Below are 22601 nucleotides of genomic sequence, written 5' to 3'. Positions count from 1 at the left end.
GGACACTATGATTCTATGATTCTTTGAACTGATCAGTAAGCTTCCTGATTTGTGTGGGGTTTACAGTGTGGGCTTATCTATTAAACTGGAAAGAATGCAAAATGTAATTGTAAGCCCACAATTAACAGGAGGACTCATGGGAACCAACCATACTTAGAACTACATTCAGTCACTTTTGTTTACTAATACTGCAGGACGTTCCCTTCTGAAGGCACACAGACACTGGCACCAGTGTTGGCTGGGGTGACTGGAGTTTTGCAGCTCAGCTAATTAGGTGCCTTTCTGAACCAGAATCTCACCTCTACCCCCCACCCCCCTAAGAAAAAAGCTAATTTGAGCACAGTGTTAATTCTCATTAGAGAATACACTTTTTTTGTCTTGTTAACACCCAACAACAGCTAACAGCCCCAAATGCAACACCCTACTAACTATGCCTGCTGGGCTGAGAGCATGGCATACATTGGCATGTAAGCAGTGATGCTGCACTGGAACTTCAAAGACAGAAGAGCACATTTAGATTGGATGTCAGGAACAGGTTCTCTGCTATGAGTGTGGTGGAACACTGGAACAGGTTGCTTAGGGAGGTGGTTGAGGCTCCTTCCCTGGAGATATTCAAGGTGAAGCTCGACAAGACCCTGGGCAGCCTGATCTAGTTGAATGTCCCTGCTGACTGTGGGGAGGTTGGACTGGATGCCCTTTGGATGCCACTTCCAGCCTGGACCAGTCTGTGACTCTACGAATCTACTAACTGTTGTAAGCAATTACTTCAGTACACAACGAGAAACCAGCCAAACACGCGGCCTGCCGGCCCTCCCTCTCCCCCTTCACAAGTGACAGCGCTTTGCGTTGCTGTGGGAACGGCAAACAGAGGTAGGCCGGGCGGGGGGAAACCCTGACAAGCGGCGAGGCCGAAGCAGCATCCACGCCGTGGCGGCAAGAAGGTCGCCCTGTGCGCCCTCCCGCGCGGGGAGGAGTCGCTGCCGAGCCTTCTCTCCTCCCCTGCCCGCCACAGGGGGTACGACACCAATTGTCACCCCCACCGACCAGAAGCCGCCATTGCCATCAGCCCCGCCGCCCAGCCACCGCAGTGCCTACCGGGAAACTGAGTCTTGGCAGGCCCCACCGCTTGCGTTCCCGCTGCCGTCAGACTACAGGTACCACAATGCACCGCGCGGCAGAACAGGATGTTGTCTGGCAGGGCCAGTAGATCCCGGCATGCCCGGCGCAGGGGGTGCTGTGGAGCCCTGGGCAGGGTAGTTCTTCTGCAGAGGGTCACCTGGCAGCTGGGAGCGGGGTGGGCGGCGAGGAGGACTACAGCTCCCGGCGGGCCGTGCGCCGGGGAGGGGTGGAGCCGGCCCGGCGTGCGAATGGTGGGAGGGTCATGACGCAGCCGCCCCGTTACTGATAGCCCCGCTGGCTGCAGCGCGTCGGTGCTGTCAAAGGACCCTGCGGGCTGTAGAGCAGAAGGGGAGATATGGAGTTTAGCACAGTGGTGGTGCAGCGCTATGCTTGAGCGCTGGGTCGCCCCAGTCTCGCCCCCCCGTAGTGCCAGTGTCATGGATAGCCGGTGCTATGGGTGTGCGTCCAAGTTCTCTGTCTTCAAGAAAGAGGCAAGTCCGGCTGAGGGGGGACAGGGCTCGCGGGTGCCTGCCCAGAAGCGTGAGGGTCTGAGAAGGGAACCGGGGAACTGCTCTTGCCAGGCGCCCGGGCCCGCTCCCCGGCCAGCATCGCAGTCTTGTGCTGCTTACTGAGCTCCCGTGGCGCTTGGTTTCAGTATGTCTTCAAATACGGGCGATTACTGAAAGGAAAAATAGAAAAAGGAAAAAAAAAACCCAAGGAAAAAAATGTAGGTGTCATTAGATGCCGTAGAAACACACATGCTTTGTCATTCTGTGAGATGAAATGGTGCCTCTGTTTCCAGCAGGAGTTACATGCTGGTGGTCAGATGCTCTTCAGAGTCTCCGTATCTGCAGCAGCTCTCGATACGGTTTCTTTCAAAATCAGCATAACCTCAGCGTTATTTTTAGTGCACCTTGGCATGGGCGTTGCTCCTGCGTGTGGCCGGCCAGGGCTGTGGGTTCCGTGGGTGGTGACTCGGTGCTGAAGCCCTGTCCTGCCCCTCCTTTGTGTCTCCGCAGTGTGGATGCAAGAGCTGCGGCCGGTCCTTCTGCTCAGGCTGCCTTAGCTTCAGCGCTGTGGTTCCCCGCTGTGGAAGCGCCCAGCAGAAGGTGTGCAAGCAGTGTCACGGAAGGCTAACTGGGTAAGGTGGGAGTGTTTCCTCCCCCCAAGACAGCATCCTGCCTTGTTTCTTCATTTTGCTACCCAATGTTGTGTTGCAGAGCTGTGCCTTGCACTGGTGCTCCTGCACTGCCTGTACCTTGGAGTTTCCAGCCAGTCCGTTGCTGAGCTGCTGTTAGGTGCACTGGGAGCAGGATTTGTGAGGCTCTTCTGTATGGTAACAGAATAGTCTGAAAGAACCAGGTTTAAATCATGGATCAACAGTGAATGCCTGTGGAAATCTTAGCCAGGCAAGACCAGGTTATGCCCCAGCCAGGAATCTACACCCCTTTGTAAGCACTAGCAGTCTTTTCAGATGTGTTGTAATGGAGCAGCTTGACACAGGCGATGCTCAAAGTGTTATTGCTTCTGTGGGCAGTGACACAGATGAGGGGTCCCATGTGTAGCCTGAAGACTCACAGTTTTGTGTCATAAAATTGTTTTGCTATTAAAAGAGAAAAAGGTTTGCTTTTAAAAGAAAAAATATTTGCAAGCATGACCTTTGGATTGCCCACTGCAAACAGGCAAGCAAAAAAGGTGATTCAGTAGTAGGATGGGTTACACACATAAGTAACACAAGAGCACAAGCTTATTACACCTCCCTTGAGAAACCAATTCTTCTGTGTCCTCTCCTTTCTCTTGCATTTCTCTTTTACCTCTCTTCTTCCTGTCTCTCCTGTAGCAAGGAATTTTCACCAGTGAGTTTGGAATCTTGTGGCTTTGCAGGTGTCTAAAGGAGAAGAGCCTCTCCTTAGCAGAGGTCTTCAGTTCAGAAGCACTGGCTGATGAAAACAGTGTGAGCTATTGGTGGTGAGAATGCAGTATTGAGTGTCTCAGTTTTGAAATGTTCTGGTTTCCTTTTAGAAATCCAAAGCCATTAAGGAAACAGGGCAGCCTTTCTCCATGTTTCTTGTGTGCGTTTTGTTTTCTGTTGTTTTTAGTCTAGTCAATGTCAATACTAGAGTTACAGCCTGCATTAGGAATAGTGTGGCCAGCAGGGAAGTCATTATGCCCCTGTACTCAGCACTGGTTAGGCCACACCTTGAGTCCTGTGTCCAGTTCTGGGCCCCTTAGTTTAAGGAGGACATGAGAAGGGCATCGAGGCTGGGGAGAGGCCTTGAGCACAGCCCCTATGAGGAGAGGCTGAGGGAGCTGGGGTTGTTTAGCCTGGAGAAGAGGAGGCTCAGGGGAGACCTCATTGCTCTCTACAACTACCTGAAAGGTGGTTGTAGCCAGGAAGGGGTTGGTCTCTTCTCTCTAGCAACCAGCACCAGAACAAGAGGACACAGTCTCAAGCTGTGCCAGGGGAAGTTTAGGCTGGAGGTGAAAGTTGTTCACAGAGAGAGTTGTTAGCCATTGGAATGCGCTGCCCAGGGAGGTGGTGGAGTCACCATCCCTGGAAGTGTTCAAGAGGGGATTGGATGTGGCACTTGGTGCCATGGTCTAGTCATGAGGTCTGTGGTGACAGGTTGGACTTGATGATCTTTGAGGTCTCTTCCAACCTTGGTGATACTGTGGAAGAAAAGTCCTCCCTAACAGGCAAGCAAGTAGATAATGTAGGCTACAGCTTTGTAAGCTGCACACATTGATGTTCTTCATGCAAATAGCTTTTCAGAACAGAAACCTTGCAAGTGGGAAGGGGATCCAACAGTGTTGCATTCCTTCATTTCTGTACAGGCCTTAGCACAGCACATATGTGTGTGGAGCTATGTCTTCTAATAATGACTACAGTATGCTAACTACCTTGCCTGAGTGTGTAGTTTAGCAGCTCAACCTGCATACAGCAAAGGAGGAGATGGACACCACAGACACATCTTATGTGTCCAAGGGTGCTGGATGTCATTATGATACTGGTGGTTATATAATCATTTTGGTAATGTTTTCTTTAGTGTGTGGGTTATATAATTCAGGGTTCATTGTATGCCACAGCTCCTTTCAGAGTGTATGGAAGCTAATTACACTGAGAGTCTTACCTAACTGCTCTCTACCTGCTCTCTCAGCTGGGAGGTGCAGGCTGTGGGAGGCAAGGCTCTTTCAGCCACACCTCCTCTGGGTCACTGGTGACCATATTAAATCACATTTCATGCAGATGCAGAACTACTGTGATACTGGACCAAAGAACTAGAAATTAAGTCCCCTGCTGTCCCAGGCAGCTGTATGATCTCAGTCTCTTCCATAACCTGATGACTCTCCATATTAATGAGATTATGAAAGGAGCTGGACCAGGAGGTTGAGAAACATCTGCTGATTCCTCTTGAGTTGAGAGACTAGATGGTTGGAGCATGGCCAGTATCTTCATTTCAAAGAAATTGTTTTGCCTTTCAGACAGGAGTCTCCAAGCAGTTCAGCAAAATGGTCACCACCAGAAAACTACAAGAAGTGAGTTGCACTTGTCAGTCAGATGGTTGTTTCTGCTGCAGAGTAGCCTTTCAGGCCCTCATTCCTCATCCCCTAGAGAGACCAGCAAAAGTGGGGGCTGTGATGTGTGGGTATCTGCTTGCTCAGAACGAGATAAAGGATGGGGGTTTTGTTTTGGTGCACGTGTGCTCTTTTGAATAGACCTCTGAGCAGCCAACTGCCTACCTCTATTTGTGACTGGTTGGGGTTGGCTTGGAAACAGGAAGCTGGTAGTGAAATGTGCCTTGTCTCCCTGGAAGTGGTGTGTTGGTCCTGTGAGCTAATGTTTTCCTTATTCTTGGGAGCACCTCATTGTGCTCATGTGTGAAAGGGTGGTACAGGAGGGGTGGTTTCTGTTCTACACTGATGTTCATCCCATAGCCTGTTGGATTCACAGGGGATGTTTTCATACCTCAGAGTTTAAATCCTTGTTCTCAATTGTCATGTCTTTTCTTCCCTCCTTGTCACAGGCGTGTAGCAGCTCTTGAGGCTAAGCAAAACCAGATGAAAGAACAACAGAAGGCAGCTACAAAACCCCCAGGGCAAACAGGCTCCAGATACATGGGGCTCTCAAAAGAGGATAGAGCTATTGCAGAGAGACTGGAGAGGCTCAGGGAAGAAAGGAAACCAAGTAAGTTTTGGAGGATGACGAAGATGCTTTGGGTGGGAACACAGCTGCTTGGGAAACGTGGAACCTGGGGGGAGAGGGAAATGCTGGGCTTTGAAAGCATTTCTTTTTAGGGAATTGGAGGGTTAAAATTGGACAGAGCATCCACATCCTGCTGCCACAATGGTCAGACTCCACAGTGATTTTAAAGTAATGTTCCAATTTCTTTTTGCTTCTTGGGGTCTCTCTTGAGACTACTTCTCCATTTTGGGTCAGTAGCTTAACCTGTAAAATCGTGTTCTCATTGTCCTTTGTTTTGGGTAAAAGCCTGTGTCATGTATGTACAGATTGAAATGGGGGTCTTTGGCCAGACTGTTTTCCAGAAGGTTTCCTGTGAGTCATTGTCCTGGGCAACAGCAGTGCTGTTCTCTGTGAGATTATGTTCTGGCCAGCCCCACCTCACAGAAGTGTCAGGTTCTCGACAGCCTCGTGGTGCTTGTGGGAAAATAAACCAGTTTTGATACTCACCAGTGGCATCCCCCAGGGATCAGTGCTGGGCCCCATCCTCTTTAACATCTTCACTGATGATCTGGATGAGGGGACTGAGACAGTCATCAGCAAATTTGCAGATGACACCAAGATGGGAGCAGATGTTGGTCAGTTAGAGGGTAGAAAGGCTCTGCAGAGGGACCTCAACCGACTGGACAGATGGGCAGAGTCCAACAGGATGGCATTCAACAAGTCCAAGTGCCAGGTGCTGCACTTTGGCCACAACAACCCCATGCAGAGCTACAGGCTGGGGTCAGAGTGGCTGGAGAGCTGCCAGGCAGAGAGTGACCTGGGGGTGCTGATTGACAGCCACCTAAACATGAGCCAGCAGTGTGCCCAGGTGGCCAAGAAGGCCAATGGCATCCTGGCCTGCATTAGGAATAGTGTGGCCAGCAGGAGCAGGGAAGTCATTGTGCCCCTGGACTCAGCACTGGTTAGGCCACACCTTGAGTCCTGTGTCCAGTTCTGGGCCCCTCAGTTTAGGAAGGACATTGAAACATTGAATGTGTCCAGAGAAGGGCAACAAGGCTGGGGAGAGGCCTTGAGCACAGCCCTGTGAGGAGAGGCTGAGGGAGCTGGAATTGTTTAGCCTGGAGAAGAGGAGGCTCAGAGGTGACCTCATTGCCCTCTACAACTACCTGAAGGGAGTTTGTAGCCGGGAAGGAGTTGGTCTCTTCTCTCTAGCCACCAGCACCAGAACAAGGGGACACAGTCTCAAGCTGTGCCAGGGGAGGTTTAGGCTGGAGGTGAGGAGAAAGTTCTTCACTGAGAGAATCGTTCATCATTGGAATGTGCTGCCCAGGGAGGTGGTGGAGTCACCATCTCTGGAGGTGTTCAAGAGGGGATTGGATGTGGCACTTGGTGCCATGGTCTAGTCCTGAGGTCTGTGGTGACAGGTTGGACTCGGTGATCTTTGAGGTCTCTTCCAACCTTGGTGATTCTGTGATATGTGCTCTCTGAAAGGCAGAGAGCGTGCTGCAAAGAGGTTTACCTGATTATCATAGAATCCTTTGAATTGGAAAAGACCTTCAAGATCATCATCTAACCATAAATCTAACACTGCCAAGTTCACCACTAAACCATGTCCCTAAGTGCCATGTCTGTACACCTTGTAAATACCTCCAAGGATGGTGACTCTCCCACGTCCCTGGGAAGCCTGTTCCAATGCTTGATAGCCCTTTCTGTCAAAGAATTTTTCCTAATATCCAACCTAAGGGTTTTGTGGCACATCATGAGAGCATTTCCCCTCATCCTGTTGTGTGGCACGGGAGGGTTTCAGTCTGTGACACCTCCTAGGTTTACCTTGAGAGATGTGGGCCTGTACTGCCTAAATGACACTTGGTTCTCTGCCTGTGCCTGGTATCCTGAGTAAGCTGATTGCCAAATGAGGTTACTCTAATACTGACTTTATAAACAGGAGATAAACTGTGAAGGAGACAAGGAGCAAAGGGCAGCAGTTAGCTTTAGGGTGGTCTCAGAGTCACTGCAGTATGGCCCCTCATTGACATCAGGGGGTGAGGGAAGGCTTTGCTCAGGTTCTCAGAGTCTGATTCCAGAAATACAATTTTAATTGAAAAGAAATTTGAAGCCTTTTGTTTTTAGCAACAAAGTAATCTTCCCCCCTCCCCTTGGGCTATTCTGAATTGCAGAGTCCATTCCTACACAGGCTGAGATTGAGGCTAGGCTGGCTGCTCTGAAGGAGGACTGCTGGAGACCTGTTCCATCCACACAGGAGATGGAGGACCGCTTGGCTGCCCTGCAGGGGAGGGATCCTCCTTCCCAGGCTCCCAGACCTGTGAGTTCCCTCAGCTATTTAGACAGCAGTATATTGTAAGCTGACATAGTATCTGGTGTCTCAGCATGTTAGCTGTTCTTCCTTACTCAGAATTTTTGTGTCCAGGTGGCTCCCTCCAGAAGTCTTCCTTTCCTGTTTGTGCTGTTGCTGCAGAAGGGAGTGGCCAGCCTTTACCAGTTCCCTCTTTCAGTTTAAATGCAACACAGAATCATAGAATGCTTTATGTTGGAAGGGACCTTCAAAGGCCACCTAACCCAGCCCCCTTGCAGTGAGGAGGGACTAAGTAGATCAGGTTCCTCAGAGCCCAGTCCAACCTGCCAGGGAGTGTTTCCAGGAATGGGGCTTTGACAACCTCTCTGGGCAAACCTGGGCCAGTCTTTCATCACCCTCACTGCAAACAAAAATTCCTTCTCATATCTAGTTTCAATCTTCCCCCTTTAGCTTGGAAAACATCACCCCTTGCCCTGTTGCAGTGTGTTCCTTCATGTCAAGTGTGGGTTGTGTTTATTTTTAACAATAGATGCCATGGTTTTTTTCCACTCAACTCATTTCTATACCTAACATCTGTTAGTTTTTTCAGAGCTGTTTGTCTGTGTTTGGGGCTTCTCAGCCCTACCTTCTAACCTTATCTTGTAGGTGTTGCTGCATCCCAGCTGGGCAAAATCCTCTTACTCATTCCAGAAATGGGAGCACAGGGTGGTTAGTCTGAGATTGGATATATGCCTTTGAAGGCCTATGTGAATGAATGATCTTGTCCCTGAGAAACTGTTTCCTCATGCTTCTCTTTCAGCAGTGCTGCACACCCACCTGCTGTCATAGGCCTGAGCATGGCTGCTGGCTAGTGCTGTTGAGAGTGGCACCTTATTTACACCAGGGGTAGTGGCAGAGCTGGGGTTGGGACCCAGGAGCATGTACTGCTGTGTGTTCAGCACCATTTTGCCTTGTTTGGGTGACTGCTTTTAGAGTGGAGTGCTTTCAGCACCTCTGGGAATGAAGCCCTGAAAGTCTTACAACAAATAAATGTGAGATGAGACTGTCAAGATCAGTGGATGCACCTTTTTATGCTGCCCCCACCGAGGATGCTCTTCATTACCAAACTCTTCCTTTGAGTATGCCACTTTCCTCTCATTTGCCTTTTCCCATGCCCTCCTTGTTTCTTAGGTACACAAGCCTCCTGACACTAGAAGTCTGGTCCAGCAGACAGATGACCTGTTAGCTCAGCTGTCTGAGGAAGTTGCCATTGATGAGCATTACAGACCAAGAGTCCAGCCTCAAGGTATCTATTTTGGCTTCCAAAGACCTGTTTTGTCTAATCATGTATGTGCTGTGATGAGGTGGGAATATGTGCCTCCTTATCTAGCTTACAGGTGAGCTATGTGTCCAGTTTGTCCTTATCTCCCCCTTATGACTCCCAGACTGACCAAGGGCAGGTTAGACCACACCCTGAGTCCTGTGTCCAGTTCTGGGCCACTCAGTTTAGGAAAGATGTTGAGTTGCTGGAATGTGTCCAGAGAAGGGCAACAAAGCTGGGGAGGGGTTTGGAGCACAGCCCTGTGAGGAGAGGCTGAGGGAGCTGGGGTTGCTTAGCCTGGAGAAGAGGAGGCTCAGGGGAGACCTTCTTGCTCTCTGCAACTACCTTAAGGGAGGTTGTAGCCAGATGGGGGTTGGTCTTTTTTCCCAGGCAACCAGCACCAGAACAAGAGGACACAGTCTCAAGCTGTGCCAGGGGAGGTTTAGGCTGGATGTTAGGAAGAAGTTTTTCACAGAAGGAGTGATTTGCAATTGGAATGTGCTGCCCAGGGAGGTGGTGGAGTCACCATCACTGGAGGTGTTTAGGAAGAGGCTGGATGGGGCACTTAGTGCCATGGTTGAGTTGATGAGATGGTGTTGGGTGATAGGTTGGACTCGATGATTTTGAGGGTCTTTTCCAACCTGGTTTATTCTCTTCTATCCTATCTGGCTGGTTCTCATTATCTTTGTTTGGAGATGTTTCCTCCTTCTCAGGGTTGTATTATTCATATTGCTGCTAAGGTTACCCTTCCCTGGGGAGCAGCTGTTGCTGCTGCTAACACACCAGCACTCTCTTCCACAACTTATGCAATCTGGGATACCATCATCTTCCTAGCTGCAGCGCTCTCTCTGGAATCTCACTGTAAAGCACACATTAGTTCCCTTTCTTCTCTGTGGACAGTGGGGATCCTCCTGTGGCCTGCCTTCACCCAGTATTACCCAGCTGGGAAGCAGCAAGCTGCTCTCATGCCACTGCTTTAGCTGTGTTGTGTGTGCCCAAGGAGCACTGCTGCTGAGCCACCAGCATGTTCTGTGCCTCTGTTTGCAGCTGCCAGCAGCCAAAGCTTGAACGATCTCAATCGGGACAGTGAAGATTGTGCTTGCCCTGCTAGTCTGGACCCAAAGCAGCTGGAGGAGGAGAAGAATAAACTTCTGGCAGAAGCTGCTGCTGAGCTGAGGGAAGACAACACGAGGCAGGAAAAGATCCTCCAAGTCGCCAAGAGACTGGCAGCACTCAAAGGCGAGGACCCAGAGAAAGGTGGGTAGCAGACAAGAATGCAGTGCCCAGAGAGGAACCAAGTTCCTGTGACAGTCATTTCTTTTTCTGAGAGACTTTTATCCATTTGATGCCTTTCCTCTGCAAGAAGCAGACTGAGATTTGGTTCTGTCTGTAAAGTTCTGCAAGCTGGTTGGATGTGTTCAAGAGGGGACTGGACGTGGCACTCGGTGCCATGGTCTAGTCATGAGGTCTGGGGTGACAGGTTGGACTTGATGATCTTTGAGGTCTCTTCCAACATTGGTGATACTGTGATACCACAAGACCAGCATGAGTGGTCTGCCAGGGCTGTGAGCTCAGGCTGCTTTGTCTTGCAACCTTTTTTGAGGTAAATTCTAGCATGCTCTGGTGAAGTGAACAAATCTTTTCAAAGTAAAGCTCTGGTTTTGGTGGGGATTTCATAGAATCAAGAAGGTTGGAAGAGACCTCAAAGATCATCAAGTCCAACCTGTCACCACAGACCTCATGACCACTAAACCATGGCACCAAGTGCCACATCCAGTCCCCTCTTGAACACCTCCAGTGATGGTGACTCCACCACCTCCCTGGGCAGCACATTCCAATGGCAAATTGCTCTTTCTGTGAAGAACTTCTTCCTAACATCCAGCCTAAACTTCCCCTGGTGCAGCTTGAGACTGTGTCCTCTTGTTCTGGTGCTGGTTGCCTGGGAGAAGAGGCCAACCTGCACCCGGCTACAACCTCTCTTCAGGTAGTTGTAGAGAGCAATGAGGTCTCCCCTGAGCCTCCTCTTCTCCAGGTTAAACAACCCCAGCTCCCTCAGCCTCTCCTCACAGGGCTGTGCTCCAGGCCTCTCCCCAGCCTCGTTGCCCTTCTCTGGGCGCGTTCAAGAGTCTCAGTTTCCTTCTGAAACTGAGGGGCCCAGAACTGGACACAGGCCTCAAGGTGTGGCCTAGTCAGTGCTGAGCACAGGGGCAGAATAATCTCCCTGCTCCTGTTGGCCACACTATTCCTGATGCAGTCCAGGATTGCCATCAGCCCTCTTGGCCACCTGGGCACACTGCTATTTCTTCCTTCCTTCTTCCAGTATTAAAACCAACCAATGACAGCCTTTTGTGAGGAGTCCCCCTCTGAAAAGGATCTCTTTGTGCCAGAGCCAGGATGGCAAAAGCACACACCAGGAAGGATTGTGCCCAAGGTTTGAGGCAGGTGTGGGTTACAGTCTGCTGTCTCCCTCCTGCAGTCACCCTGGAGATGTATCGACTCCCTGACAGTGACGAGGAAGTGGCTGAGGAGGAAGCCATTCGCAGAGTGCTAAAACAGGTCAGAAGTTGCAGCTGTGGCCTTGTTTATCTTCCTCTCAATCATTCCCAGTGTGTGTGTGGAAGGGATGAGTTTCTGTTCCTGGGCAGTTTCGTTCCTCCCCTCCTAGTTGTTTTTCTACTGCTAGCTCCCATGGAGCATTCAGCTGCAGGCTACTGACAGCATTGCTTCTGCTCCCTCACATTGTCTCTCTCATTCATGCTTAGTGTGTCTCCTCTCCAACCTCACTTTGCTGGTATTCCCTTACTACTTGTTTCATCTTTTCTCCCACTCATCTAGAACATGGATGAGATGTGTACTGTTTAGCCCAGCTTCTGCTGATGTCCGGATTGTCGTGCATGCAGACACAGCTTTCTGTACTTCTGTTTCTGCCAGGTTAGAGACCATGCATCTGTGATTAGCATCATGGTGAGGGTCTCCTGATACCTGCATTGTAAAGTAGAGTGTGTTAACTGAAAGCCCTTGCTTGCTGCACTGGAGTGCAAAGAGCAAGCTCGCATCTGTCTGGATAACCTCAGATGTATTCAGACCTGTCACCTCCTGTTACTGCATGAGACCAAGGAAAAGGGCAGGACATTCAGAGCCTGAAATATGGCTCCCAACTGTTTGAAACAAGTCTTCTTGCTTTCTTTTGTTACCAGCTCACAGAGGAAGCAGCCCTGGATGAAGCAAGTGGATTCAACATTCCCCCAGATCAAACCACCCAACCAGGACCCTCACAACAGAACCTGCACAAGAAAGCAAAGCAAAAGGTCAGTGAGATGGTCACAGTCTCTGAAAATAACAATTACAGTGTCTCAGGGGAGCTTAGTTCTGCAGCAAGTTTGCTGTATCTTAGGCTTGATGCAGGAACAAGCCCAGCAACCAGCTGCTCCAGAGCAGACAAGCTGAGTGGCTTCTGCAAGGCTGACCAGCCCTGAGCCATCGTAGAGTGGTTTGGGTTGGAAGAGACCTCCAAAGGTCATCTAATCCACCCCTCCTGCAGTGAGCAGGGACATCCTCCACTAGATCAGATTGCTCAGAGCCTTGTTGAGCCTGAACTTGAGTACTCATCTCCAGGAACCTCAACTACCTCCTTGAGCAGCCTGTTTCAGTGTTCCAACACCCTCATGGTAAAGAGGTTGTTCCTAACATCCCATCTAAATGTCCTCTTCTCTAATTTCAAACCATTGCCTGTCACTACAGACCTTTGATAAAGAGTCCCTCTGCAGCCTTCTTGTAGGCCCCTGTAGGTATTGGAAGGCCACATGCTTGTACTTTTAAGGATTGTTCCCTGGGTGCAATTCCATTCAGGCTCCCTTTCTGCTCACTGGGATGGTGTCCTCTAAACCCAGAGAAGTTAACATAGGCTTCACAAGATGAGTATTAGAGAAGGAATTTTTAACTCACCAGTATAACTAGCCCAAGAAGGCCCCAATTTGGTACCATACAGCCTGAAGCAGGGTAGGTGGGAGGTTTGCCAGTGCTTCCAACATGTGCAGAATAGAACCTCTAGATAGTAATCAGCTGGCTGAGTGCTCAGATAACGTCAGAGGAAGGAATTAGTAACAAGATACCCTATGCTCAGGGTGAGTTCCAGCCTGTTAGGGAGATATATCCACCTTCTCTAATGTGTATTACAAGAGTTAAATGGACCTGTGACTCACAGGCACCTGACAGGCCTGGCCCCAGTAGAAGGGCTTATTTAATTGTAAGCATTTGAAAGCATCCATCTCACAGGTTACACCACCCTGCACTCCTCACTGATGGAAAAGATAGTGCCACCTCGTTGCTGTGGTGTTAGGAGGCTGCCCTTGCCAGGGCCCAGACACTGTGTCCCAGTGTGTGTGTGTGGCTGCTCAGTTCCACAAGAGTTCTCTGTCAAGCAGATGGAGCCAACAGGTGGCCTTATGGATAGATTTGTAGATTGGTTTCAGAAGATCTTTTGGGCCCAGTCTCAGGTACAAATCAATAGCAGGGGCCTTTAGGCAATCACTTCCTTTGTCCCAGTTTTCTTTCTGTAACAGGGAGAGAACAAGCCCTCCCCACAGCTTTCCCCTCCCACAGAAAGCTGATTTGGCTGCTCTGCTCTGGTGAGACCTCACCCGGAGTACTTTGTCCAGCTCTGAGGTCCCCTACACAAGACAGACAAGGAACTGCTGGAACAGGTCCAGAGGAAGGCCACCAAGATGATCAGAGGGCTGGAGCACCTCTCCTATGAAGACAGGCTGAAAGAATTGGGGCTGTTTGATCTGGGGAAGAGAAGGCTTCAGGGAAACCTTACAGATACACTTCAGTATCTGAAAGGGACCTACAGGAAGTCTGGAGAAAGGCTGTTTAGAAAGGCATCTAGCAATAAGATGAGGGACAGTGGTTTGAAACTGAAGCAGGGCAGATACAGGTTGGATATAAGGAGGAAGTTCTTCACAATGAAGTACTGGAACAAGCTGCCCAGGGATGTGGTCGAGGCCCCATCCCTAGAGGCGTCCAAGATCAGACTTGATGTGGTCCTGAGCAGTCTCAAGTAGTTAGAGAAGTCCCTGCTCACTGCAGGGGGAGGGTGTACAAGATGACCTTTGAGGGTCTCTTCCAGCCCAATGCAATCTGTGAGGCTGTGAAACTTCTTGGTCACTGGCTCTTGCAGCAGGGGTTGACCATCTCTTGATATTGCTGTGGTGCCTGCCAGGGGTTGACCATCTCTTGAGGCTGTGGTGCCTGCCAGAAGATGAGGGCTTGGTGCCCTTGACAGAGTATTACAATGAAGGTCCTAAATTGTCTGCTGGGGTTTGAATTCTGTGTCTGTTTCCCTTGTGAACTAGAGCCAAACTCCAACCACCACAGCTCTTGCCAGGGCAGATGACAGTGACGAGGATGAGCTACCCTGGTGCTGTATCTGCAACGAAGATGCCACCTTGCGCTGCCACGGCTGCGACGGGGACCTCTACTGCCAGCGCTGCTTCAGGTAAGCCTCACTGGGTGGGGCACAGGTGAGCTGGGCTGCTTCTCTGCCCCCTTCCCCTGGGGCACAAAAGCAGGCAGCAGGAGGGGAGACGTGAGGAGCTCAGGTCTGAGCCGAGCGCTGGTGGTTATGGAAGCACTTTGTGTGAGCAGGGGCTGAGCAGAACAGAACTGTTCTGTCTGAGCTGCTCCAGTGCATGTTTGGGAGCATTGTCTGATGTGCTGCATTGTGTGGGATGGGATAAGCAAGACCATTGTTCAGTGACTCCTGTGGCTTGTGAGTGACACTGATGGATAATCTGGGCTGCATTCCCCTAAGAGGGGAGGGAGATCAGATAGGATGAATTCCTGAGGCTTCTCTTAGGTTGAGGCTCGGGAGTCTTAACCCATACTGCTGTTCAGTCTGCAGAAGAGAAGGCTCCCAGGTGACCTCATTGTGGCCTTCCAGTATCTGAAGGGGGCCTACAGGAAGGCTGGGGAAGGACTTCTCAGGATCTCAGGTAGTGATAGGACTAGGGGGAATGGAATGAAGCTGGAGGTGGGGAGATTCAGGCTGGATGTGAGGAGGAAGTTCTTCCCCATGAGAGTGGTGAAGCCCTGGGATGGGTTGTCCAGGGAGGTGGTCAAGGCCCCATCCCTGGAGGTGTTTAAGCCCAGGCTGGATGAGGCTCTGGCCAGGCTGATCTAGTGTGGGGTGTCCCTGCCCATGGCAGGGGGGTTGGAACTACATGATCCTTGTGGTCCCTTCCAACCCTGACTGACACTATGATACTAAGAAAATGTGTGTTGAAATGTATTTGGGTGAACCTTTTTTCCTCAGGCCTTGCAGCAGCTGTAGTCTTGCCTTTTAAACATCTGTAGCTTGATATTTATTTACCTTTATTTTGATAAAGAAGTTCAGTGCCTCAGATATGGAGGGTTAATTCCTTTGAAGACAATACTGCTACTCACAGCTTGTGTGGCTTCTCAGGCTGTGACTGGGTAGGTTTAGACTGGACAGTAAGAAGGTTTTTTTTTCCATGGAGAGTGGTCAGGCACTGGAATGTGCTGCCCAAGGAGGTGATTGAGTCACCAACCCTGGAGGTGTTTAAAGGTGGTTTGGATGTGGTGCTTGGGGGGGTATGGTTTAGAGATGAACCCTGTAGAGTAGGGTTAATGGTTGGATTTGGTGATCCTGAGGGTCTTCACCAACCTGAATGTTTGTGATCCCCTTTTTTCATGCCTCTAAAGCATTGGGTAGTTGGCTGGATGACATTTGGACAGCAGGATGCTAAGCATTTGGTTGGGAGAGCAAGAGATGCTTTTTGTGCATATTCTCTCATTTCCTGCAAATGTTTTTGGAGAGAGGTGGAAATGGAGTTGGGGAGAACATATGAAAATGGTAAGCAAGCATATGGCTGTCAATATTAGATGATTAAAACCAAACAAAGCTATCAGACAGCAAACACCAGTAAAAGCAGAATCAGCAGCCTGGCAGGTGAGTGAATGTAGCAGTTGCATGCTTCAGATCCAGGCTTGTGCCTCACTCAGGACTGCCTGCTTCTAAGCATGGTTAAGACAGCTGCTTGGGATTTTAGCCACAGCAGTTGTTTTTCAGACTGCCCTTTTGACTGTTGTCATAGAGGTTGCTCATGTGCCTGAGAATCAGACACAGTGCTGAAAATGAGCCATGTGAATCTGAGAGAGGGAAAAGGACAGAGGGACCGATTGTTATTTCCCCTTCCAGCAGGCAAGGATGAGCACCTCAGAGGTTTCTATGAAAAATGAGTATCTTGAACAATCAGTTCATGTGACTGCCAGTTGGGTCTTCCAAACTAACCCTGGGAATAGGTTTCTGGTTAAAGACTGCTGGACCTTAGGCCTTTGACACTGTCCCCCACAGCAATCTGCTGGCCAAGCTGTCAGCTCGCGGCTTGGACAGCAACACTCTGAGCTGGGTTAGGAACTGGCTGCAGGGCTGTGCCCAGAGAGTGGTGGTGAATGGTGCCACAGCCAGCTGGCAGCCAGGCACAGGGATCAGTGCTGGGCCCTGTGCTCTTTAACATCTTCATTGATGATCTGGATGAGGGGATTGAGTCAGTCATCAGCAAGTTTGGAGATGACACCAAGTTGGGAGCAGATGTTGGTCAGTTAGAGGGTAGAAAGGCTCTGCAGAGGGACCTTGACAGGCTGGACAGATGGGCAGAGTCCAGTGGGATGGCATTTAACAAGTCCAAGTGCCAGGTGCTGCACTTTGGCCACAGCAACCCCATGCAGTGCTACAGGCTGGGGTCAGAGTGGCTGGAGAGCAGCCAGGCAGAGAGGGACCTGGGGGTGCTGGTTGACAGCCACCTAAACATGAGCCAGCAGTGTGCCCAGGTGGCCAAGAAGGCCAATGGCATCCTGGCCTGCATCAGGAACAGTGTGGCCAGCAGGAGAAGGGAGGTCATTGTGCCCCTGGACTCTGCATTGGTTAGGCCACACCTTGAGTCCTGTGTCCAGTTCTGGGCCCCTCAGTTTAGGAAGGACATTGAGACACTTGAATGTGTCCAGAGAAGGGCAACAAGGCTGGGGAGAGGCCTTGAGCACAGCCCTGTGAGGAGAGGCTGAGGGAGCTGGGGTTGTTTAGCCTGGAGAAGAGGAGGCTCAGGGGAGACCTCATTGCTGTCTACAACTACCTGAAAGGTGGTTGTAGCCAGGTGGGAGTTGGTCTCTTCTCTCTAGCAACCAGCACCAGAATGGGAGGACACAGTCTCAAGCTGTGCCAGGGGAAGTTTAGGCTGGAGGTGAGGAGAAAGTTCTTCACTGAGAGAGTCATTCCCCATTGGAATGTGCTGCCCAGGGAGGTGGTGGAGTCCCCATCCCTGGAGGTGTTCCAGAGGGGATTGGACGTGGCACTTGGTGCCATGGTCTAGTCATGAGGTCTGTGGTGACAGGTTGGACTCGATGATCTTTGAGGTCTCTTCCAACCTTGGTGATACTGTGATACCTTGAAGATACCTTGTGCAGTGGCTAAGGGGACGCTGCCTGCCTGTGTCTTTACTTCTGACTGCACTTCATGTTTGCTTCTCAGGGAAGGGCACGATGAGTTTGACCTGAAGGACCACCACACCTCCCGCTACCATCTTCCTTGCAAGTAGAAGTGATCATGGCCTTCACAGGCAGCGAAGGAGATGGAGAACAGGAAAAGAGAGGAGTTGGCCGGATGGGAAGAATCCAAGCGGATTTGCAGCCAAAACGGGTGATGCCTCGGACAGTTAAAGGATGTGCTGTAACCCAAGAGGCTTGGAGGGTGTGTGACTTTGTCCTCATACAACCAAAGAAGTGCAGGGTTTGCTCTGCATGCTTGGGAATGAAGGAGGGCTTGGTGTGAGGAGCCGGATCCGAGTCTATAAGTACAGCTGCTGAGGCGGTGTGGGCAGCATTAAAGATGTGTGTTTCAGGCAGTTCTGACTGGCTGATAAGTAACTTCCTGCTTTTGCTAACAGCTTACACACTGGTTCAAGAAGGCAGCAAAGCACTTTGCACTAAGAGAACTGTCTCTGTCGTGGTCACATGTGTGATGAGAACTTCCAAAGCATAATAAAAACTATTTACAGAGGCCTGTGGTTAAAGTCCGTCCTGGAAACACCCGATACAGCCCTTTCCCAAGTAATGCAGTCTTAGGCCTAGTATCAGGTGGCTTAGAGAAAGAAATGAAGGGTTGTGAAGCCAGCAAAAATGTTTCTGTGGTATGGCTGGAAAAGGTGCCTGGGCTGCCCAGCCTTTTGCTCACAGAATGCTGGATGCTTTGCAGAGGTAACCTGCTCCTGGGGCCCAGCCTTGTGGTCCCTGCTGGCTGTGCCACGGTTCCATGTAGTCTGGAAGAGTCTGTGTCCTATCTGAACAGTGCTTATTTTTTTGGTCCCCTGGTAGGATGAAGATGTTACCTGTGTGCTGTTCTTTATCTGGCTATGAGTGAAGCTCAGTTTAATATGCTCACATCCCTCCCTAGAGAGAGTCCAAATGCAAGTGGCAATTGCGAGTGACCAAAGCCCCCAGAATTACTTCAGTCACCCAATTAACGTTGCCCTAAACTGGCTGTAATATCCCCTCAGCATGAGCTCTTCCCAGGACTGTAATGTGGCTTCTGAGACAGCTCTTGGAGGCTGACAAAGTCCAGTGGCAAAAAAACCGAAGCCTGGGATTTGCCTTTGACAGGGAGTTTCCAATGAATCTTGCCTGTCTGGTTTGACACTGCCACTCCCAGCTGAGGGCCCTGCCCCTGCACTCAAGGTCACTGCCTCCGAGGTGAGCTGACAAAACAGTGTTTGCCTGCACCTCAGCCACCCCTGGCCAGAGCAGCACAGCAAATAAACTGCTGCTGAAGATGGTTTTGTTGTAACATGCTGGACTGGATAAGGTCCTTCAACAGAAACCTGTATCAGACAAGGGAAGACTAGTCATACTGCAGGTCAGCACACTGAAGGTTGCAAGGTCATTCAGCAGTGCCACCAAACTCCTCTGTTAGGCAGGGGTGACAAAACCTGACTGCTCTGGAGGATCTTCTTTCTCCTGGCAGGCCTTGCTACACCAGTTCCTCTCTCTGTGGGACAAGGAGATAGGAAAACTACTTGAGTTGTTGTGATGCCAGAGCTCACAATGAGGCCTGTGTTAACACAACATTCAAGTAGAGAGTACTTAGAGAGTGCCCTGAGGAGCTTGCAGGCTTAGAAAACAGAATGCTGTGTTCTGGCTTTGTGTTATTGTTGGAGTGATGCTTTTTCATTGCTATTTGACCTGAGAGCAAGACAGCCCAGTTCTGTGTCTAGGTTAAATCCTTTGTGTTTTGCATGTGCAGGAGAAAACGCAAATGCCTGCTCTTGTGTCTCTTCTAAGCCACATCCACTCCCTTGGGTTTCAGCCAGTCTGCTTTTTCAAGCAGCTGGTGCACATTTTAACATTTGAATTCCTGTTTTACAGCTGCTTGCCCTCCCTTCCCCCCCCCCCCCTTTATTTCTTTTCCTTTTAATAATAGTATGAGTTGATGCACTGCTTGCAACACTTCGAATGCTTCATCAGCCACAACCAAGCTCTGAGCTGCTTTTGCAGCAGGGCAGCCTGAGTCTCATAAGCCCTGCCCTGTTCACAGCAGAAGTAAAGGAGCAGGTTACAGCCAGAAGCACTTTTATTTAGTTTCCCAGGTTGGTTTCTGTGGGGCCATCCCGAGGAATCCAGAAATGCACCCAGCCCAGTACCTGAAATAGGACTTAGTCATGCACAGAGGAGTCTCTTCAGTCATACACACGCATGCTGATGCTTTCCCTGCACCACTAATGGATGTTTCTGTGGCTGCCCAGCTTTCTGCAGCTAATTGGCTGTTTTAGTAGCAGCCCAATCACTTCCCCCCCCCCACACACTAAAAAATACATTACCACTGCTGCTGTTGCTTCAGTGAGCAACATGTTGGGGGGATGGGAAGGGATATCTAGATCAGGTGTCTGTTGTGAAAGATGAATGCTGCATGACCTCCCCATCCCTGGAGATATTCAAGGTGAGGCTTGACAGGGCTATGGGCAACCTGGTCTAGTTGAGTATGCCCTTGCTTACTGCAGAGGGGGTTGGACTAGATGACCTTTGCAAGTCCTTTTCAAACCAGAACATTCTATGACTCTATGTGTGACCTGCAAGTGTGCAGTGCACTTCTAGCTGTGTTGCTGCTTCCTTGTCCTTGCCTTTTAAAAGGTGCTTGTAAACAAGGGAAGAGTCTGGTAAACAATCAGTTCCTGACAGGAGGCCAGATCAATCTAGTCATATCCACTCAAGGACTGAAGAGAGCCTGGTATCTTCAAGAAAGGTAATCAGCTGCTTTGCCTCTTTCCAGCATGCCACAAGGGCTTGAGAAGGCTTTTATTTCCCTCTCCAAATGTTTTGTATGTGAGCTATCACATGCAGGCTCCCCCCCAAAGAAGAAATCAAAATAATAACATCAGGTTGAAGTTGGAATAGAATGGAATAGAATAGAATAGAATTAACCAGGTTGGAAAAGACCTCAGAGATCATCAAGTCCACCCTATCATCCAACACTATCTAATCAATTAAACCATGGCACCAAGCAGCCCATCCAGTCTATTCCTAAATGCCTCCAGTGATGGTGACTCCACCACCTCCCTGGGCAGCACATTCCAATGGGCAATCTCTCTTTCTATGAAGAACCACTTCCTAACATCCAGCCTAAACCTCCCCTGGCACAGCTTGAGACTGTGTCTTCTTGTCCTGGTGCTGGTTGCCTGGGAGAAGAGACCAACCCCCACCTGTGAACAACTTTCCTTCAGGTAGTTGTAGAGAGCAATAAGGTCTCCCCTGAGCCTCCTCCAGGCTAAGCAAACCCAGCTCCCTCAGCCTCTCCTCATAGGGCTTGTGAATGAGACCCAGTGAATGAGAGCTGCTTGGAGCAGCCTTAGGACAAGATATGAGCTGCATGGCTTGCTAATTTCCAGCATGTGAAAAGAAGCAAGCCTTTACATCACAGTTGTTAGTGAAGCTTGGATTTTGTCCTCAGAGATGTGCACAGCCCACAGCTTCTTCACTGACATTCTGCTGGAAAACAGGAGTGAAGCAAAAGGTAATTAGTGGTCATAGAATGGTTTGGGGTGGAAGTGACCTCCAAAGGTTGTCTAGTCCAAGCCCCTATGCAATAAGCAGGGGCATCCTCAACTAGATCAGGTTGCCCAGAGCCCTGTCAAGCCTCACCTTGAGTATCTGCAGGGATGGGGCCTCAACTACCTCCCTGGGCAACCTGTTGCAGTGTTCCACTAACCCAGTCACCCTGTTACTGGTAAAGATGGAAAGACTCTTGTAAGATATTACTGGTCCAGGACAGCAGTTCTTGTTTGTCCTTCTTAGAACAGACTAGACTAGACTGGACTAGAATTAACCAGGTTGGAAAAGACCTCAGAGATTATCGAGTCCAACCTATCACCCAACACCATCTAATCAGCTGAACTATGGCACCAAGCACCCCATCAAGTCTCTTCCTAAACACCTCCAGTGATGGTGACTCCACCAGCTCCCTGGGCAGCACATTCCAATGGCAAATCTCTCTTTCTATGAAGAGCTTCTTCCTAACATCCAGCCTAAACTTCCCCTGGCACAGCTTGACACTGTGTCCTCTTGTTCTGGTGCTGGTTGCCAGGGAGAAGAGACCAACCCCCTCCTGGCTACAACCTCCCTTCAGGGAGTTGTAGAGAGCAAGAAGGTCTCCCCTGAGCCTCCTCTTCTCCAGGTTAAGCAACCCCAGCTCCCTCAGCCTCTCCTCCCAGGGCTGTGCTCCAAACCCCTCCCCAGCTTTGTTGCCCTTCTCTGGACGTGTTCCAGAAACTCGACGTCTTTCCTAAACTTAGCTAATCTGCATGTCCCTTTTGTTCCAGAGTTGGCTTCTTCTGTCCTTCTGTTCTTACTCAAAAACTAGCCTTGAACATATTGGCACTTGGTTGCTCCTCTGGATGCAACTCAGCAGCTCACCTCTTGTGTTTGAGAGGCAGGTGTGAGAGCATAGGGATGAGAGCATAAAGTGAGAGTCTGCTCTGCCTGAGAGATCAGCCTCCCTCTACCATCTTATTTCCTAGCCACATGTGTCAGGTTACTGACCTGCTGAGAGGCTGGATGCAGTTTCCTTGGTATTTTTCCAGTCCATACATTAGTTGCAGCCAGAAAAGGTTGTGCAGCAAGACAGTGTGTCCTCTATCTCATTTGTGAGAGCCACCTGCCTGCAAAAGACTCAGTATCACAGTATCACAGTACCACCAAGGTTGAAAGTGACCTCAAAGATCATTGAGTCCAACCTGTCACCCAACACCTCATGACTAGACCATGGCACCAAGTGCCACATCCAGTTCCCTCTGGAACACCTCCAGGGATGGGGACTCCACCACCTCCCTGGGCAGCACATTCCAATGGCTAACAACATTCTCTGGGAAGAACTTTCTCCTCACCTCAAATCTAAACTTCTGCTGGCACAGTTTGACACTGTGTCCCCTTGTTCTGGTGCTGGTTGCTAGAGAGAAGAGACCAACCCTTTCCTAGCTACAAACACCTTTCAGGTAGTTGTAGAGAGCAATGTGGTCTCCCCTGAGTCTCCTCTTCTCCAGGCTAAACAACCTCAGCTCCCTCAGCCTCTCCTCACAGGGCTGTGCTCAAGGCCTCTCCCCAGCCTTGTTGCCCTTCTCTGGACA

The 22601-nt window shown here is 50.1% G+C and overlaps 1 protein-coding gene across 2 annotated transcripts; it reads left to right on the top strand.

Annotated features, from left to right (window-relative positions):
• Positions 1–1378: 1378 nt before the first annotated feature.
• ZFYVE19 (zinc finger FYVE-type containing 19) lies at positions 1379–18004 on the top strand. Of its 2 annotated transcripts, XM_068161446.1 has the most exons (11): positions 1380–1610; positions 2139–2260; positions 4603–4656; positions 5145–5305; positions 7480–7625; positions 8787–8901; positions 9964–10173; positions 11393–11472; positions 12114–12224; positions 14271–14413; positions 17462–18004. In XM_068161446.1, the coding sequence occupies exons 1-11, from the start codon at positions 1506–1508 to the stop codon at positions 17526–17528; spliced, it is 1314 nt and encodes a 437-aa protein (XP_068017547.1). In that variant the 5' UTR covers positions 1380–1505; the 3' UTR covers positions 17529–18004. The 2 variants fall into 2 exon arrangements, with proteins under 2 accessions (XP_068017548.1, XP_068017547.1); XM_068161447.1 differs by lacking the exon at positions 4603–4656 and having other exon boundaries at positions 1379–1610.
• The last annotated feature ends 4597 nt before the right edge of the window (positions 18005–22601 follow it).

The sequence above is a fragment of the Melanerpes formicivorus genome, unplaced genomic scaffold (assembly GCF_026170545.1).
Source record: "Melanerpes formicivorus ecotype bairdi unplaced genomic scaffold, bMelFor1.0.p_v2 SCAF_58, whole genome shotgun sequence".
Lineage (NCBI taxonomy): Eukaryota > Metazoa > Chordata > Aves > Piciformes > Picidae > Melanerpes > Melanerpes formicivorus.
Note: the sequence above shows the minus strand (reverse complement) of the source record. Positions and strands in the feature narration are given on the sequence as shown.